The 20,320-nt window shown below is 39.2% G+C and overlaps 1 protein-coding gene and 1 pseudogene across 2 annotated transcripts in view; one reads left to right on the plus strand and one right to left on the minus strand.

Moving 5' to 3' along the window:
- Positions 1–7,816, plus strand: part of ldah (lipid droplet associated hydrolase) — a 28,936-nt gene extending 21,120 nt beyond the window's left edge. For both annotated transcript variants that reach the window (XM_039785573.1, XM_039785574.1), the window contains 2 exons: positions 5,371–5,453; positions 5,678–7,816. In XM_039785573.1, coding sequence (XP_039641507.1) covers positions 5,371–5,453; positions 5,678–5,866 — 272 coding nt within the window. In that variant the 3' untranslated portion in view covers positions 5,867–7,816. The remainder of the gene's footprint in view (positions 1–5,370; positions 5,454–5,677) is intronic.
- A 10,666-nt stretch (positions 7,817–18,482) lies between these two features.
- On the minus strand, positions 18,483–19,819 carry LOC120548884 (annotated as a pseudogene).
- Between the last annotated feature and the right edge of the window lie 501 nt (positions 19,820–20,320).

Raw genomic sequence — 20,320 nt, forward strand, 5'->3', positions numbered from 1 at the left:
TGAGAGTCAGTCCTCTTGTTCACTAGTCTTGCAAGATACTTACTTGGTTTATTACCATACTAATGTAGTTTTTGTTTAGCAAATCGAATACTCTGCTCAGCTCTATGAGTAAGAAGAGAATTTAGAGTCGCTCTTGTAGCCAACATTGCTTTCATGTTAATATCAGAGGGGTATTTTGCATATGTCTTCTCCAAATCAGCAAGTTTGCCTTCTAATTTCCTATGGGCTTCTAAAGATTTACGTTGCTTACTTCTAACATAGGAGATAATAAGGCCTCTAGCATAAACCTTATAGGTTTCCCATAATATTGATGGGGTTATATCTGTGGTTATAGTTATTGTGTAAAATATATTAAATTCTGATTTAAAGTAGAAAATGAATTTGGGATCACTAAGTAAGTGTGGATTGAACCTCCAGAAATTAGAAGAGCACTGTTTCTCAGTAAAGAGCAACTGTAAGAATATTGGGCTGTGATCAGAAATAGAAATAGTTCCTATATCGCAAGACAGAACAGAGGAAAGCATTAATTTAGGGATGAAAAAATAACTACTCTTATCATTCAGTTTCAGGTTCTGCCATTTCCAAGAATGCCTTTTGTGAACATAACATTAACAACTTAACATTAAGAATTGAGATGCATTTCCCATACAGCAGACCCTTAATTATAATATATCGCCCACTACTGTCCTTAAAACACTTTACACCCCCAACCGGCCCCGTCAGACACCGCCTACCAAGAGTCTGGGTCTGCCGAGATTTCTTCCTAAAAGGGAGTTTTTCCTCGCCACTGTTGCAACAGCCACTGCTAATGCTTGCTCTTGGGGGAATTACTGGAATTGTTGGGGCTTTGTAAATTATAGAATGTGGTCTAGACCTACTCTATCTGTAAAGTGTCTCGAGATAACTCTTGTTATGATTTGATACTATAAATAAAATTGAATTGAATTTAATTAACACAAGATTCCAGTTTAAAGGGCAATTTCTTATTTATCAGGATACACAGGATACAAACTGTTCTAGAACCTCTAAATTTGAGATCACACCACAGAGAGCAAGTTCAAACCCTCCTTTCAGGTGGAGGACCCCCTACCTAACGCTAAATGCAAGCCACTCCCTACTTACTTATCTGGCACAGTAGGTTGTAGTAGTGGTGGCTGACAATATAGACAGACAATATCCCTACCACTAATAATAATAATGATATTAAGTAACCAATATATAGATCTAATAGGAAAAGATAAGAAAATAGAAAGAGAAAACACATTTGGTAGGGTACTGGTCCTGATGGCAGTGAAAATTAAGGATAAAGTACAACCCGAAAAAAAAAGAAAACGCAAAAGTCTCGTATCTTAAAAGCATCTTGTGATCCTCAAACGTCCATAAAAATACCCCGTGAAGCATTACGTATCTTACACGTGAGGTAATTAACGAGTGCGGCTTGAGTGAATACCGCCCGTTTATTTCTAGTAGCTATACCGAATAATACCCCCTGAGATTTATTTATTTATTTCTGAAAAACATATCACGGGCTAAATCAAGAGTCTTTCCGCAGGGAAACATATTAGGAAGTTAAGGCGAAACGTAGTCAGGATAAGTTCTCTGAAACCTCCTGGTCAACGCCCGACAATTATCACACGAAAGTGGCTCGCCTCATCTGCGCCTCACAGGACAGCTACAGTCAACAAATGATGAAGCCTCTTCTGGAGAATTAAACGTTTTAACCGTGTCATTCACTGTAATCCTGAGGGAAGCGGGGTAGATCATGGCATAACGAGCTCCCTCGATGTTCTGGAGCCTCTTCCGTACCTGGTTGTATTTGCGTCGTCTTTTCTGTGTAGCAGCAGCAAAGTCCAGGAAGAAGTGAATCCTCGCTCCGTCCTGACGGATATCTTTTGAGTTGTCTAGCCGCATCCATCACCCTGAGACGGTCACTGAAGTTATGAAACCTCACTATCATTGCGCTTGGGAGTCTTGAAGTCTGGGCACCCGGGATCTTTGGTGTCTAGTTGTAGGAGCTGGGGAATCCAGGACTCCATAAACTTGGTTTGTCCCCTCCAGCTTCTCTTGCAGGCCAATAATCCTCAGGTTTTTGCATCGAACTCTATTCTCATAATCCTGAAGCCGTTCTGTCAGCTCCTTCGCTGTTTTTTCCAAGACTAGCAAATGCTGCTCAGCATCAGTAGATGCATTTTCCACCACTAAAATTCTCTGTTCCGCCTCACTGACACGGTCAGTGACTTTTTTCAGACTGAGAAATATTTGTGGTGATATCGTGCAGCATCTTTTCTTTTTCATCCATCATAGTGGCAATATTCGCCATCAATCAAGGGCTTTGGTCAGACCTGGATCAAGTGTCATGCTAGTGTTAGCTGCTAGCATAGCATCGTCATCTTGGGAGGAGGCCACAGGTATATCTTTCTTTTTCAAAAGTTGTTTAGGAGCCATTTTACCCACAGGTTTGCTCAAGAATCAGTCCAGGGACATCTCCCTGAGTAGACACTCCGCTTTTCCATGAGATTGAATGCCACCAAGAATAAAAAATGCCAATATTACAGGATAAGTGTGCCAGAGCTCCGCCAAAACGTGGCTACTCGGGTGCTTGCATCACCGTATAAATAGTAATACAAATTAAAGCTGCGAGCAGCGATGGACGGGCCCTCGCGCCTCTGCGCGCGTCGGGGTTACCGGCGGACGCCGCTCCTTGCGACCGTGCATTTGCGCGGCACTCAGACGCCGCAAATCGTCACCAATGAAAAGGGAACTCCCTGCCGAGTACAACGATACCTCACACAAGATTCTACGTCATGCGGTTCATTAGCTGTGAAAGGGGGCATGGCCAAAGCATAGGGGGCGGGCCAAACCATCAACAATAAAAAAGGAAGTCTCTGCTGAGTTCACTGATACCTCACACAAGACTCTACATCAAACGGGTCATTAGTTATAAAAGGGGGCGTGGCTAAAGCTTAGGGGGCGGGTCAAACCATCACCAATGAAGAATGGAGTCTCTGCTGAGTTCAGTGATACCTCACACAAGGGTATACCTTAAACGGTTGAAATGTTATGAAAGGGGGCGTGGCTTAAGCATTGGGGGCGGGTGAAACCATCACCAATGAAGAAGGAACTCTCTGCTGAGTTCAATGACACCTCACACAAGACTCTACCTTAAACGGTTCAAATGTTATGAAAGGAGGCGTGGTCTGAGTAAGTGGGCGTCGTCAAGTATAGGGGTGGCTCAGTATCACATGTTGACCACACATAAGTTTCATGTAAATCGGATGATGTTTGTCATATAAGGCACATTTCCTGTTGCCAGCGGCAACCTGTAGGTGTCCTCAGGCCTGGACCCTTGTCAATCGTGAGAAATTTCGGGCAGATACGACAACGTACACTCAAGTTACAACAACTTCTTTGTTCATCGCTAAACACTCAAAATGGTCGCCACGCCACGCCCACACCGTCTGACGAAAAGTTTTTCTTTTAACAACTTTTCATCTGCAAAGTTTTGGGATGGTACAGACCAAGTTTGAAGTCGATGGGATGAAATCTCTAGGAGGAGTTCGTTAAAGTATAGCATGTATAGGGAGGAGGAGTTTGTTAAAGTACGACATGTGGAAATGGCCAAAATCACACTAAAATCAAAATGGCAGACTTCCTGTTGGGTTTAGGGTATGGCTGCAATTAAGTTTTTTGTACATCTTGACATGTTACATATGTGTACCAAGTTTCGTCACTCTACGTTAAACGCACTGCAGGGGCTCAATTTTTTTAACTTTCTAGGGGGCGCTAGCGAGCAATTTTTGTGCAGCTATTCGCGAAACCCTTAAAATGCGTAAATTTTCACCAGACTTGATGCGAAATTGGGTGAGTTTTTGAATATGTTAAGCCCCTCAAAAAGGCAATTCATTTGACGGGAAAAAGAATAGAAACAATAATTCCTTCAGTTTCAATAGGGCCTTCGCCGCTGTCGGCGCTCAGGCCCTAATAATTCTTTCAGTTTCAGTAGGGCCTTCGCCGCTGTCGGCGCTCGGGCCCTAAATAGTCAAGCATTAAACCAGGTTTGATGTACTTATGCCAACTAAACAAACAACTATTTAGTGTTTTTACCTCTTTATGTCTCAAAGTAGGAAGCAGTACCATTTCCCCAGAAAATTATTTAATAATTAGGTCAGAAAACTCTCTCTCAGTTCACTAGTAAGCTGAACTAAAGGTTTAAACGTGTTTCAGTTCAGTGAGTAGGACTAGGCTACAACAGTCAGAGCTGCAGTCAAGCACCAAACAATTCGGTGAAAATCATTTCTATGAAGAATCTTTCTAGTGAACTGATCCTAGTGATTCAGTACACTGAAAAGAACGACTTTTCCCATCACTAGCCAGGACTCTTTAAATTTGGGTTAGATTCGACACAGACGGCCGTAGCTCTGCACAGGCCACATCAAGTCAATGATGGTGCATTCATGTGCTCCTTGGATGGTCAATTTTCCAACTTCAGTGTTTTCATGAGCTTTAAGTCTGAGTCTTGTGTATAAAAATATATATTTTACCTTATTAATGTAAACCTATGACTGGTAAATTAATTAAAGAGAAGTTTTGTAGGGTGGGCAGCAGCTTTGTTGTAGAAGACATGCATGTGTGCACAAACTGTCATGGAGCATTGACGCCATATTTAGCAAAAAGTATCAAAACTCCAAAGGTTCGGTTAATTCGGTTAAAACTCAGTGTGTTTGTGCATGTTGCTTTAATGCTTTAATGTGACCTGCACCTACGATACCACGACACATCCCTTGTGTGTGTAAACATACTTGGCAATAAAGCTTTTCTGATTCTGATTCTAATTTACATGTATCAACTCGAAGGAACCGATACTGTGAAAATAGTTGGTTGGTTTGGTAGTTTTGGCAGTGCACTGTGATGATAAGCGCCACTGCCAGAATCACCGCAAGGGTTATGCCAACTGTGCCACCGCACAGGGCCTCGTGCCTCTGGGGGCCTCACGCCTTTGGGGGCCTTGCACCTGCCTAGTTTGCAATCATGCAAACTCACTTTTTTTTATTTATTTTTTTTACATTCAATATTTTTTCACGCCTGTTCTTGATTCAGTGTGCTCTAAAATGAATTGCAGTTACAAATGACACAAATCCACAAAGTGCAACACTTGTTAGAAAATAGTGTTTTTTTCATGACTACACCACTTTTGCTGAAGATGACATGTTCTTTGGTCAGAAAAATGTCACAAATAGGGAATCTGCTTATATCTACTCTGTATCGTATTTTACAGAGGTTTGAAATGGCAAGCCTGTGTGTCATTGAATATTTCTAGAATGTTTAATGTAAAGCAATAACTAGACTAGTGTCATTTGTTTTTCTTTGTAGCCAATGCTATGTATATGGGGGGTCAGGAAATGAGGAACGTTCTGGAAAGAGACAACATAACTATCAAGAAAAACCTTGAAAAGGTAAGAAAAGACCCTTAACCCTACCCATATAATCCCATTGTAACATTTCTTTGTACTTAATAGCTACTTAGTGAATATTTGATAACCAATTTGATAACCACATGAGACATAAAGATAACATGCTTGCTTAAATGATCAGTTAGTGGTGATATTCTTTTTATGTTATTGTGTATTAAATGTCAACTTTAACACCAGCAGTAAAATGTCTGTGTTCCCATTTTTAGCTCATATTTTATTATGGAGCTACAGACCACTGGTGCCCTGTTGAATATTATTACGACATCAAGCAGGATTTCCCACATGGAAATTTCCGACTTTGTGAAAACGGGTTCCGCCACGCTTTCGTCCTGGATGCAGGAAGAGAAGTTGCCAAAATGGTGTTTGAATGGATCAGTGGAGATTTGGGGACATGAGTTCAATCTTTGCTTTCTTTCAACTTCCTGCGTATCTGACATGTGATGATGACACTACGCATCCAGACCAGGAGTTTATTTTTATCAGCAGAGATTGTGGAATTAAATTGAGAATGCAAGCTCAATGCTCAAGAAATATAAAAAAATATTTAAATATTTTTTTTATCCGTGCAATGGTGTAATGAGGTTCATAATGTTTATCCTACATGCCTTTTTATTTTTAATTTATTGTATTTTTTATTAGTTGATTTTACTGTGCAAGTAATGTGATGGGAGAAAACGTATGGGACAGACTGAAGGCACAACAGATAAAATGTTATTCATATGTGCCAAAAGTGCAGAGAAATTTGTACCCATATTCATCCAGCCAGGCATTGTCAGTTAAGGGGGCATTTAAGTGTGAAATTACAATCGGTAATAGGACTGATAAGGCAGAGTTTATTGTGATTAAAGGCAACGGTGAACCCACTCTTGGGGAAAAGAACAGCTATGAAGCTAGGACTGTTGAAAATAGGTGAAAATGTCTCAGCTGTTACAGACCTCAAACACACACTCCAGCAGCAATATCCAAATGTGTTCAAGGGTGTAGGAAAATGTAACACTAAGCAGATTAGCCTATACATCGACCCAAAGGTAAAACCTGTGGCGCAGCCACTCAGACATATACCATACAACCTCCAGGAGGCTGTAGAGAAAAAGATAAAAGAACTGATGGACATGGACGTTGTAGAACGTGTCAAAGGCCCCACCCCCTGGGTAAACCCAGTGGTGATACTCCCAAAACCTGATAAGGATGTCAGGATGTGTTTAGATATGAGAAGGGCTAATGAGGCTATCGTGAGGGAACAATATCCTATTCCTACTGTGGATGAGATACTCCAAGGCATTAATGGCTCCGCTATATTTAGTAAACGAGAGATAACTACATTTGCAGTACACAACGGAGTATACAGGTACAAGACACTGATATTCGGTGTGTCGTCAGCCAGTGAGCAATACCAACATGAGATAGCCAATTAGCTGGCATTGAGGGTGTGGAAAACATCTCAAATGTTGTGATAGTACACGCACCAGACCAGGAAACACATGACAAGCTCCTGCACACTGTCATGAAGAGACTCTCAGAATGTGGACTAGCACTGAATCCAGAAAAATGTCAGTTCACCATAGACAGACTGATATTCATGGGGATACTTCTGTCAGAGAAATGAATCGGACCAACTCAATCGGAGACTGAGCAGGGAAGCTTCTGGCTTTGTTTAAGAAGGAAGGACCAGGCGTGGGGAAAGCAAGGGTCCTAGGGTCAGCTGCAGGGTTTGGCAGGGAGACATCCGTGCTGTTGCTCCACCACCGTGAGATGTTCCGGGATTAATAGAGCGAAACATCAAATGAAGGGTGGCTCCCGGCTGATGACACTGCAGCTACCCGCAATAGCACTGTCGGAGGTGCGGCAAGCAGAAATGCTCAGCAGGCAGTCTCCCAACAGGAGCATGTTATCGGAGGAACACCACCACACGTGAAAAGATATGAGATAAACAAGCCTAAGAAAATGCACAGTACACAGGACGACAAACCAGGAGCTGAGGACAGTGGACTTGATGCAGACACACATGTACAGACTGTCACTCAGACATTATACATTGTGATATACATTGTGGGGATATATTGTGAAATAGTTGTATATTGTTGAAAAGACACAAGTTGTAAGGTAGCTGCTAAGACGAGAGCTATTATAGAAAAGGAAGCAATAAGTTACCAACCATTTATGTATGACAGTACAGAGCTTGTTGAAGTGGATGTTTTTGTTCTTTCAAGAAAAGTAGGGATGTCATGTATTGGATTGGATTGGACATGTCTAATAAACAGGAAGTAACGAGAGTAACGTATGGGGATAGCCTGACGGCATGTGGATGTAATAATCGTGTTCGGACAATAAAGCAAGTAAACGAAGAAGCTCCATGTGGTGATTAAATTCAGCATGTACTATACACAGCAAAAATTGGAGTGTTGAAATTTCAGGGTTAAACATTTCCGAGTTGATTTTCACTCCCAGAGTGTAATTTTAACACATTCTGATTTAAATGGTGTTCAGTGTTGGAGTTATTTGACAGTGTTGATCCGGGGTCCGTGTACTTGGCGGCCAACGGATTTTCGTTTTGAAAGGAAAAAAACAAAAACGAAAAACGGCCAGTTTCCCAATTACCATTAGTAAATAGGAAAACAAAAAACGGAAAACAACCCATTATCCGTTTTTTGTTTTGATATTAAAAAACGGAAAACGAAAAACTATCTCGTTATCCGGTTTTCTTTGATGTGTTTGTAGATGGAACTCGGAAATTAAATTGTGTGTATAAATCTTATTCCTCATTCATTTTTTGTCTGACGGACGCGATCGTAGGTAGTAAGCGGCTACATACCGGAAATCATTTGGACATCAATGAGACCATGGACAGTTAGAATGATACGGACGGAAAATGTTTTTAGACGAATATGCTAGTTTTATATTAGAAAACCGAAGAGAATGGGATGTCTTGTGGTGATATAGCAGCTGCGCTGGGTTACAGTTTGGAACGATCAGGGGGTTTTCTCGGAGGGTGTGTGCGGAGCTGGTGTGCTCAGCAGGGACTTGTGGCGCAAACACAAGTTGACTTTTATTATGAAGTGGTCACAGGAGATTAGCGCTGACTGCTCTCATTCATCAAAAATGAGTCTACACAACAAGACAACCATCATAGTCTAATAATAATAATAATGAAGCGAAAACATTTTCAAAATTTCTCATTTTCATTGCCATTGCTTTGGCAAATATCTGTCAAACAAACTAAAATCAAAACCATGATTTGGCTTTCCCTTATCAAATCGATCAAGGAAATACAAAGTGAAGTGAAACAGCTGCTGCAGGCTGAACCAGTCCGTCAGCATCAAAGATGAATAAACTCCAACTCTCATGCTTTGATAGCTTTACTAAAAAGTCCTTTCCTGTCATAATCCTGCAGGACTGGTTTTTGCATTATTAAACATGCTAAATGTTCAATGTTGCATTCACAGTGCGACACGTCCGGAGCAGAGACCTCACTAGGATTTAAAGACAGGAGGTGATTAGCCCCCAGGGTATTTGTAACTTGCGTTTTGCAAAATCTTTGCACTCACTTCTTCTGTTACTTCATTATTGCCACGAAAGGGGATTCCCTGTCTCCCTAACATGGAAGTGACTGCAACAATTCGCCTTACTCTCTTCTCTCTCTCTCGCTATCTCACTTGCTATCATCTGTGCAACGTCTCCCTGTCCCTCTCATTCATCAAAAATGAGTCTACACATCAAGACAACCATCATAGTCTAATAATAATAATAATGAAGCGAAAACATTTTCAAAATTTCAAATTTTCACATAAAAGGTCTCTAACGTTGTTTTGCGCCATTGCTTTGGCAAATATCTGTCAAACAAACTAAAATCGAAACCATGATTTGGCTTTCCCTTATCAAATCGCAAAAGACTATTTAATACAACACTATCTGTCAAACAAACAGGGCTATAATTAGTATAAATATAAAATCAATATAAATGTGATTTTTGGAGGTTAAAAAGTAACTACGTAACTCTACATTTTAAATGAGCTACTTTTACTAGTAATTTTACTTGTACTTGAGTAAACAACAAAGTAACAGTACTTTTACTTAAGTATAAAATTTTTTTACTCTTTTCACTTCTGCTGATTTATTTAAATCTAAAAATTGCATAGACCTAGCCCTGGTCTGCATATCGCTTTTAATATGCAAATATTAAAATCATTTCACTGGCGAAACACAAGTTGACTTTTATTATGAAGTGGTCACAGGAGATTAGCGCTGACTGCTCTCTTTCATCAAAAATGAGTCTACACAACAAGACAACCATCATAGTCTAATAATAATAATAATAAAATAATAATGTGCGGAGGTGGTGTGCTCAGCAGGGACTTGTCAGGGACTTCTGTCCTGATGGCCAACTTGAAGTTGAAATCGCTGAAGGTATTGCTGAGGCAAGTTTTTTTTTTTTTTTTTTTAATCAATCGCCGTTTACCGCTTTTGTTAAACATACAAATGAATGCTACTCTTAAAGTAAATACAAAGCTGACCACAGCTAGGCCGATATGCAGACCAGGGCTAGGTCTATGCAATTTTTAGATTTAAATAAATCAGCAGAAGTGAAAAGAGTAAAAAAATGTTCTACTTAAGTAAAAGTACTGTTACTTTGTTGTTTACTCAAGTACAAGTAAAATTACTAGTAAAAGTAGCTCATTTAAAATGTAGGCCTACTGACTTAGGTAGTTACTTTTTTAACCTCCAAAAATCACATTTATATTGATTTTATATCTTATTTATACTAATTATAGCCCTGTTTGTTTGACAGATATTGTTGTATTAAATCGGAGTCTTTTGCAATTTGATAAGGGAAAGCCAAATCATGGTTTCAATTTTAGTTTGACAGATATTTGCCAAAGCAATGGCAATGAAAATGAGAAGTTTTGAAAATGTTTTCGCTTCATTATTATTATTATTAGACTATGATGGTTGTCTTGTTGTGTAGACTCATTTTTGATGAATGAGAGCAGTCAGCGCTAATCTCCTGTGACCACTTCATAATAAAAGTCAACTTGTGTTTCGCCACAAGTCCCTGCTGAGCACACCAGCTCCGCACACTCCTCTCAGAAAACCCCCGTATCGTTCCAAACTGTGAACCCAGCGCAGCTGCTATATCACCACAAGACATCCCATTCTTTCGGTTTTCTAATATAAAACTAGCATATTCGTCTAAAAACATTTTTACGTCCGTATCATTCTAACTGTCCATGGTCTCATTGATGTCCAAATGATTTCCGGGTATGCAGCCGCTTACTACCTACGATCGCTTCCGGGTCACGAAAAAAATGAATGAGGAATAAGATTTATACACACAATTTAATTTCCGAGTTCCATCTACAAACACATCAAAGAAAATCGGATAACGAGATAGTTTTTCGTTTTCCGTTTTTTAATATCAAAACAAAAAACGGATAATGGGTTGTTTTCCGTTTTTTGTTTTCCTATTTACTAATGGTAATTGGGAAACTGGCCGTTTTTCGTTTTTGTTTTTTTCCTTTCAAAACGAAAATCCGTTGGCCGCCAAGTACACGGACCATCCGGTCAGTGTTAACCCAACTCCACAGAGATGTAATTATAAGCTCCGCCCATGCATTTCACTTCTTCGGTTGGAGACAGAGGAGAAAAGTCAGTGCCATTTTCTACCTCCCATGCGGTACTACACGGTAAGTGCAATTAACTCAAACTTACTGAAACAATTATAAATTGATACTGAGAATTTCAGTATGAACAATGAAACATCTACAGAGAATATATGCCTTACAAAACCGTGTTTGTTGCCAGGACTGAACAGCAAATTTGTCCTGGTGATTAGCTAGCTAGCAGTGTATGGTAAGCTAGCTAACAGTTTGTTACTTAAACCATCTCCAACTTTATCAATGATGATTTAACAAAGGAAAAACAAAGCGTTATGTTTTTTTACTGTATTAAATCTTGGTTGAGGCTGAAGCTAACGTCTTTTTTTCCCCTTCACTTTGATAGAAGGGGCCGCAAAAAACATGTCCCAACATGCAGACGGTGTTTCACGTGTTTAGGTGTCTGTGTGACCAGCATACCACTGTATTTGGTGACCCATCAGATTCTATGACCTGCATTGTTGGAAGAAGCACTCAGATCATTTACTTAAGTAAAAGTTTATAAGTATTATCAGTTAATTATACTGAAATTACTAAGTTAAAGCTAAAGTACAAAATTAGCAGAAAATTGGGCTGTGACTGATATATTTAACATTTATTAAACATTTAAGTGCATCATTAAATACTGATGAGTCAACGCATACGCAGCATTTTAATATCTCAGTCACAGCCCGATTTTCTGAAAATTAGTACTTTTTCCAACACTGCAAGTCACAGAATCTGATGGGTCACCAAAAATGGTGAAATACTGTTGACTTAGCTTTAATTTTTACCGTTTTTCCTTTAAATGTTTGTTTACTTTGTCAAACTTCCTTGCATGTCTCAGTCAAAATGCTGGTGCAGGTGAAGTACAGCCAACAGCAGAAATATGTGAAGCTGGATGAGGATGAAGGACGGTTTGACTTTATGCAATTCCATGAAAAAGGTTAGCATGGCTTAGGGAAAAGGTTTTAAACCACACCCATGTTCTTTTAAAAGCTCATTGTGCAAGCTCCTTAATGTTGTCGATTCTGATTTCTTTACATGCCTTTATCAAACACTTTTATACGGTAAATGGGGTTAAATTGCTAAACATTTTCATTTCTGTAATGTGTGCTTCATAGTGTAAAGTATTATATACACCAAAACAGTCAATAAAAATAGCCAATCATCAATTTTGAGAGGGAAAATGCTCTGGGTCTATTTAAGGATTATACAGTGGTGGATGTATGTATTTAACATGAACCGTTATTGGCTGTGAGGCAAGAAACGGTGCTGACTTCAAAGGCACATTCAGTTTGACCTTACTATTTTTTTCCAGTCATTGAGAGATTTTGCCTGCCACCTGATGCAAAAGTCATATACAAGGATGCAACAGGGACAGAAGTTGATGCAGAAATATTCAGCGACCTCGTTGAACAAGGCAATGTGGTGCTGACAGTTTTCTCAGATCAGGGTGAGATATCAAGGCAGGTATAATAAAGCACTCTACACCTTACATAATATAATTATTAGCATTTTTTCTATTCCTTTAGAATTCTCTGATTTTCTCCTTGTCTTCTGCTTCTGAGACGTCTGACTCAAGCTTCAGCTCAAGGGCATCAACTATAATCCTAGATGATGTCCCTAGCAAGAGACAAAGAATTGAGGATACACGTGATGCTGTGTCTGCTAAACAGGTTTCTTAATACTTTCACATTTTTTCTCTAAAAAAGAACCAGCGAGTCTCTAGAAAAGCTTGTTTTGTATTCTAATGTTTTTGTTTTTTATTAGTTGATTGAAGCTGTGCTAAGAGGCAAGTCTGGGGGTGAAGAAGTACTACAGGAGTACCAAACAACAGAAACCCTAACAGATGCTGCAAAAAGAAAAATGGTTAACATCCTGGTGGCTCACATGATTGACAATCATGGGTATGTTTGTTTCGCATTGTTTTTATTTGTGCCAAATAACTGCATGGCCATTGCATAAGTGTACTAATTTAATATCTCCTCTCAGGCACCGCCCCACTAAAGCAATCAGAGAAGATTATGCACGTACGATAGTGATGTTGTTCCCTTCCCTCAAGGATCCATACTCTAAGAAGGGCTATGTAATAGGTATTATTATTAACATTTTCATGTCATGTTGTGACACAAAACTGTGTGGATGACGTTGATATTTGAATTCCGTGAGATTTCTAATGAGCCTGGTATGACAACGCATTTCTTTTCTTTTTTTCATTTCAGGAACACTTCTATGATGCTGCAAGCAGCACAGAATAATTTCTTGGCGTCTGAAAACAGTCCAGAGGAAGATTCGTCGAGGATCTGCACTGCCACCAAATAGCCCAATTGACGTTTCTCCAGGGGGCCCAAATTTCCAAAGGACTGTTAATGTTGAAAGGCAGCTTGATGGTGATGCTTGCCAAGAGGCCATGTCTTTGCTCAACCATACCACAGACAATTCCCTTCTTGATTTCCAGAAAGAAGATTAGAGCACCTTCAAAAACGTCGGTACTGATGACCCAGGCAGAAGTGTTGATATCCTCTCCAGCTTCCCAAAATTCCTAGATACAAAAGGATTAGTAAGTTTGGGATGAGATGTTTAGAATGGCTTGAAAATTGAAAGTATTTCCTGTAGTAGTAGTAGTAGTAGTAGTAGTTTAATATCTTCTTTCTTAAAGGTGGACCAAGACTTCATTCTCCTATTTGATGACAACACATCCTCCAGGCTTCTTCAGAAATGGGATTTGTTCTTCAAGCCAAATGTCATAAAAGAGGCTAAGCGGCTCACCCCAACACCAGAGTTGCGTCGCTTAGTGGAGTCAGCAGAAAGTCCCCCAGGAAGTGATCTTGATGAGGCAACAAGTGAGTTGTTTTTATTTTTTTTATTTTAATAAATTTGCTATAATTGCAGTTATAACTGCAATAATATTTCATTTGTTTATTCTGTGTATCTATGAACGTTGATCTGATTTTTGGGATAGATGTGACTAATAGATGGATGACGGTTTAAAACATTCTCATAATGCCTCCCTGTTCTCATTCAAACTTGAAAAGTATTACATTTGAAGAGTTTTCAGTTAATTCTTGTGACTCTTTGTCCTCAGCCTACGACCAAGAAATGGCTTCCCTGTTGTTGCTGTTACATCTCCTTCCACCACCTCCAGGGGGACTGAAGTCTCCAAAAATTAGTGCATGTGAGTGCAGTTGAGAGACTTGTTGTCTTTCATAAGGTAATTATATTATTAAGGTGATTATAATAATTTGTCACGTCCCCTTCTTAGCCACATGTAAATGAGGTTTGTTAAAAAGTGGATGGAATTGTAATTAAGTCTTCATTCCCATCTTGCACTAGCCAATGAAAAGATGTTTGAATAATCACTTCTACGATGTAGTTTTCTCTGTGGCTACACATTATTCTTGTGTCTAATTTTCAGTTTTCTCATCTCAACCCTAGTCATGGAGGAGCATCTCCGCAACCAGCAGGGGCTCGGCAGTCCCCCCTCGGGCTGTTAAGGTCAGAAGAGCAAGATTGACAGCTTCTACATCACCATGGATAAGCGTCTCATCCCATGCAAGGCAAACTGCTGTGTACCCTCGTAGCATATTAAAACTTACAAAGTTTTTTTTTAAAGATTTTTTTTGTCTTGGGCGGGCACTTTGAGTCACCCAGAGTATAAAGACTTGAGAGGCACCACTGCTTAACCAGCCAGTAGCACTCTCATCCTGTGAGTAAGAAGCTATAACAATGTTGACCTGTTTCATGTGTCAGAAATATTATCCCAGCAGTCAGAAGTTGATTTCACATTTAAGAGTTGAACATGGTTACTATCCTGGACCCAAGTTCAAATTGTTTTGTTCTCAGCAAGGCTGTAGGCATCAGTTCCTAACATGTACAGGTTTTCGGAAGCACCTTAATAGTGTTCATAGTAATGTTCAGTAAATTGCTCAAACTTCAACTGTTGCATGTTCATCTAGTGAGCCAGTTGCAACTTCATCTCAGGCACATGCTTTGGAGGACAAATTTAATCCACAAAATCAATGTAGCTCTTCCAGTGTTTCTTCTGAGAGCAATGATTCAGGACTTAGTAAAGATCCAACTAAAGAAATGTGTGCATCCATCGTGGCCAAATTACAGGGGAGTGGGATTTCCAACAGTTTGGTATCCTCAATTGTAGGAGATTTGGAAGAACTAACAAGTGAGATTCGCTCACAAGCAGAGCATACAGCTATTGAAGATTATGAAAACCCGTTCACAAATCTAAATACAGAATGGAAACAAAATAAATACTTCCACCAAAAATGGGGAGTTGTCGAGCCAGTAGAAATAACACTGGGAGTGAGATATGACAACAGGCAAAATCAATAATCCGGTACTTATGATCAAGTACCTGTGACGGATACTTTTATATATGTGCCGATTTTAGAAACATTGAAATTCATGTGCAGAAATCCAGACATTTGTGTTTTGCTAAAAAAAGAGTGTAGATCAGAGCCTGACACTTATACTGACTTTTTTGATGGAAGTTATTTTAAAACCCACCCTTTGTTTACAGCTAATAGACATGCATTACAAATCCAACTATACTATGATGATTTTGAAACAGCCAATCCCCTTGGCTCCAAACGTGGAATTCACAAAATTGTCTGTCTTTATTTTGTTGTAAGAAACTTGCCCCCAAAATTTAATTCGGTTTTGATGAACATTCATTTGGTAAAACTTTTTCACACACAAGATCTGCACAAGTATGGTTTTGATGTTCTACAAAACCGTTGATAAATGATTTGAAAAAACTAGAAAGCCAAGGGCTAAGTCTTCCATTTTCAGATGAGCAGGTATATGGTACAATCTGTCAGATCACTGGAGATAATCTAGGGATGCACACAATTCTTGGTTTTAATGAGTCATTCAGTAGCCGTCATTTCTGTCGCCTTTGTTTGATTGAGAAGAATGATTGTCAAACGGTATACAGTGAGGATGATCCTAAGGTGATCCTTCGTGGAAAAGATATGTTTGAAATGCATTGCCAGTCTCTCCAGGAAAACCCCCAATTGAAGTCACTTTATGGTTTGAAAAAAAGATCTACACTTAATACATTGAAGTATTTCCATGTTTGTAATAACTATTCATTTGATATCATGCATGATCTTCTTGAGGGTGTGGTTCAGTATGAGATCAAATTGCTTTTTGGATATCTCACACAACACTTTATGTCAGAACAGGACTTGCTTTCCAGGATTTATGGTTTTGATTATGGATTTTTAGAACGAAAAAATCGTCCTACAAAGATTATTTTGGAGAGTGCTGGCAATGGCATTGGTTTGAATTCTATTCAGACATTGTCTTGTGAAAAACATCCCACTGTTTGGTGACATTATTCCTGCAGGAAACAAAAACTGGAATTTGTTACTGTTGTTACTTCAAATAATGAACATAGTTTTTTCACCTTCTCTCACTCTAGGTATGACAATATATTTAAAGCATTTGATTGTTGACCACCACAAACTATTTAAGCACTTGTATCCACATAGAAACTTGATACCTAAGCATCATTTTATGATCCATTACCCATCTTCTATAAGGAAAATTGGCCCCTTATTATATACGTGGTGTATGAGGTTTGAGGCCAAACACAAGCTGTTTAAAGATTGTTTTAAAAATTTCAAAAACATAACCAAATTGCTTGCTAAAAAGCATCAGATGGCCATTGCTTATCACTGGGAAAACCTTCACCCTCAAACAAAATGAGTATGGGCCAATTAAATCTTTTCTCTTCAGAGATGAGAATGTCGTCAACAATGAAATGCTTGAATCAATCTTGTCAAAAGATATTTCTCAACTAGTTGGGTTAAAGTTGATGTTGTAGAGTATAAAGCTGGACTAGTTATTTGCAGTGCAATGGAAGAAGACATGCCAGTCTTTTGTCAAATAAGTGATGTACTTTTGGTTGAAGATCAAATTTTCTTTTTGACGAACAAGCTATTTACAGAGAATTTTGATGACCATCATCATGCATTCAGAGTATTACGAAGTGCGGAAAGATGTCTACTAAAAATGTCTGAGCTTAAATTTCATAAACCGTTTGATATTCAAAGCTCCTACAATGTTTCAGATGAAATTATGTACATTATACCTTCATTCACAATGTTTTAATTCAACTGACTGCAAGGGAGAAAAGGCACAAATGTTTTTGAAAATGATTGTTTATTGTGATACATTTTTATTAATATAAGTATATATTTAATTAATGAATAATATTGAATAAATTAACAATTTTAACATTTTTTCAATGTAGATAATTGACACTTTAGGGAGTGAAATTAACACTACCCAAATAGTTATATAAAATTAACTCGGAGCAGTGTTAGTTGTCTAATCCCTTAGTGTTACTTTAACTGTTTTGCAAGTTAAAAAAGGAACTCTGGCAGAGTGTTAAATGTTTAACTATTTTGAAAGTGTTAATTTAACTCTGGAGAGTGTGGACCTATATAAATCCTCAAAGTGTTGAAATCAACTCTGTGGGAGTTAATTCAACACTGGACTTTTTGCTGTGTAGGCACACAACAGTTAACTACCGTTTTTTTTTCAATCTGGATTTAACAGAAAGGTCGACCTCCTTAAAAATCTTCTTTCTTTTTAAAAAATAATATTAAAAAAAAAAAATTTTAAAAAAAACTCCTATTAACTTACATTGTAGCTTGTTTTGCCACTGCTGACTGCAGCGATCTTGCTTAATACTGGCCCAATTTCAAAGAATGTTGTTCCCATCAGTCACTTAGAAAAAAAAACTAAAATGGAAATAGGGTCCAGGTTGAAACAAACGGTAGTTACTATAGATTAGGGGTGGGCAATTATTTTTTCCACGGGGCCACATGAGAAACAGAAAATATTGTGGAGGGCCGGGCCAAAAGGCTGAACTAAATTCTGCATAATATTAATTGTTATTAATTAATTTCTTTATAAAAAGCAGTAAATAACATTGTTTTGACAAGCTGGTGAGAGTAGGCTATATGTTTATAATTAAGCAATGAAAAAGTGAGGTCGCCTTACAAAAAATTTAATTTATTCAATTAAATTTCCCAAAGCAATGGTAAACAAAATGTGAACACTTTTTTTTACCATTTTGACTTATATTAGTGAACATTTTCTGTCACATTCACTCCAAAACACATTTTGAGTTTCAAATACTGTTGGAAAGAAATTCCTAGCATTCTAAAGACATCACAATATTGTATTTGTGCTCCAAACATTAAGCAAGACACATCATATTGAACTGTCAATGTACATCACTGAACTGTGAATATTGAGAAAAAGGGTTCCAAAAAAAGTGTCCCAGTTCACTGCTAGTTGGTGCCTTTACATGCCTACATTTGTGGTCCAACCACCTCATTTGGTGTTTTTAAGTTATTTTTTCTTCATGAGAGAAATCTAGTCTCTGCTGGGCTTTAACGAGTGCATCGAAGTCAGGTTGAATGTATGAGGTGGAGATGCGAAGCACAGCTGACAGGTGATCATCAGTGAGAGAGGATCTATACCTGGATTTTGTAAAATTCATCGTTGAAAATGTTTGTTCACATATGTAGGTAGAGCCAAAGAGAACCAACATCTTCTGAGCATGTCTCCTCATGTTTGGAAAGTTCTCCTCCTTAAGAGAAGAGTAGAAATCCAGCAGAGATCCTGACTTAAAGTGCTCTGCCAGTACTGCATCAGACTGCAGGTCAATGAGTTCCAGCTGAACACTGGGTGCATTATCCACACTGCAGGTAAAGGGAGAGGAAATCATGTGCATTTCATCCTCGATTGTTCTGAGATCTTCAAACCGCCTTGAAAACTCATCATGCAATGCTCCTAACATGGATGAGTACCTGCGGAGGTGATCAGCTGATGGTGGGACTTCTTTCAGGGTTTGCATGTGAGTGAGAGTGTTGCTCTCCAGTTGGCTTGAAAGAAACTGCATCTTTCTCATGAAAGCCTTCACCAGGCTGTGCATTTCATGAACAAAAAGGCCCTTGCCTTGCAGTTTGGTGTTCAGTTCATTCATCATTGCAGTCACATCAACAGCAAATGCAAAATCTGCCATCCAGTCCTCATCTGAGAGCTCTGGGATGTCTTTGCCTTTCTTCTCACAAAACTCTCGGATCTCTTTCAGGTCCCAAACTCTTTTTAGCACTTTGCCCAGGCTGAGCCATCTGACAGCTGTGTGGTAGCCGATGTCACTCTGCTCAGTCTCATGCTCCTCCAAAAGTGCGACAAACTGTCTGTGATTCAATGCCCGTGCCCTGATGAAGTTTACGATTTTAGTAACAAAATCAACAACATGGTTAATTTTTAGCACTGACTTGCACAACACATGTTGGTTATAATACAATGCAAAAACACCAATTTCTGATCTGCATTGATTTCAGTCACTTTATCTTGCATACGTTTCAAAAGTCCGACATTTTTCCCTGTAAGATTGGGACAGCCGTCCGTTGTGACACCTGCCAGTCTGTCCCATTTCAATCCCAGGGTGTCCATGCACGCATTTACCTCCGTAAACAGATTGCTCCCTGTCGTCCCTTTCATCGACCGCATTGCTGCCAGCTCCTCCGTAATCTTGAAGTCCGTAATCCCACGGACAAATACGAGTAGCTGGGCTGTGTCGCGGACATCACAGCTCTCGTCCAAAGCCAAGGAGAAAAAGTCAAAACTTGCCACTTCACGTTGCAGTTGAAGCTCCAGATTTCCCGCAATTTCCTCGATCCTTCTCGTCACGGTTTGCCTGGACAGCGGGACTTGCTCAAATGCTCCTTTTTTCAGGGCATATTAGTGCTGCAGAGTCCACCAAGCACTCTTTGACAAACTCCCCCTCCGAGAATGGCTTACTGTTTTTAGCGATTTTGTGGGATATCACAAAGCTGGTCTTAGTTGCTGCATCCCTGGATGTGTGAAACTTGGTAAAGAAGCCTTGCTGCTTTTGCAGCTTAGCTAGCAAAGCTTCCGATGTTCGTGCCCTTTCAGCATCAGACAAGTTTTTGTATTTCTCCGCGTGTGTTGTCTCGTAATGCCGACTCAAATTGTAGTCCTTAAACACGGCAATCCGCTCCCCGCAAACGAAACACACTGCTTTACCTCCGACTTCAGTAAATAAATACTTAGCAGTCAAATTTTTGTTGAAAATCCTGCATTCGGCATCTACCTTTCTTTTTTAGCATGAGCGGACATTTTTGAGCGCTAAAGTCCTCTTGTGACCTGCTC

The sequence above is a fragment of the Perca fluviatilis genome, chromosome 20 (genome assembly GCF_010015445.1).
Source record: "Perca fluviatilis chromosome 20, GENO_Pfluv_1.0, whole genome shotgun sequence".
NCBI lineage: Eukaryota > Metazoa > Chordata > Actinopteri > Perciformes > Percidae > Perca > Perca fluviatilis.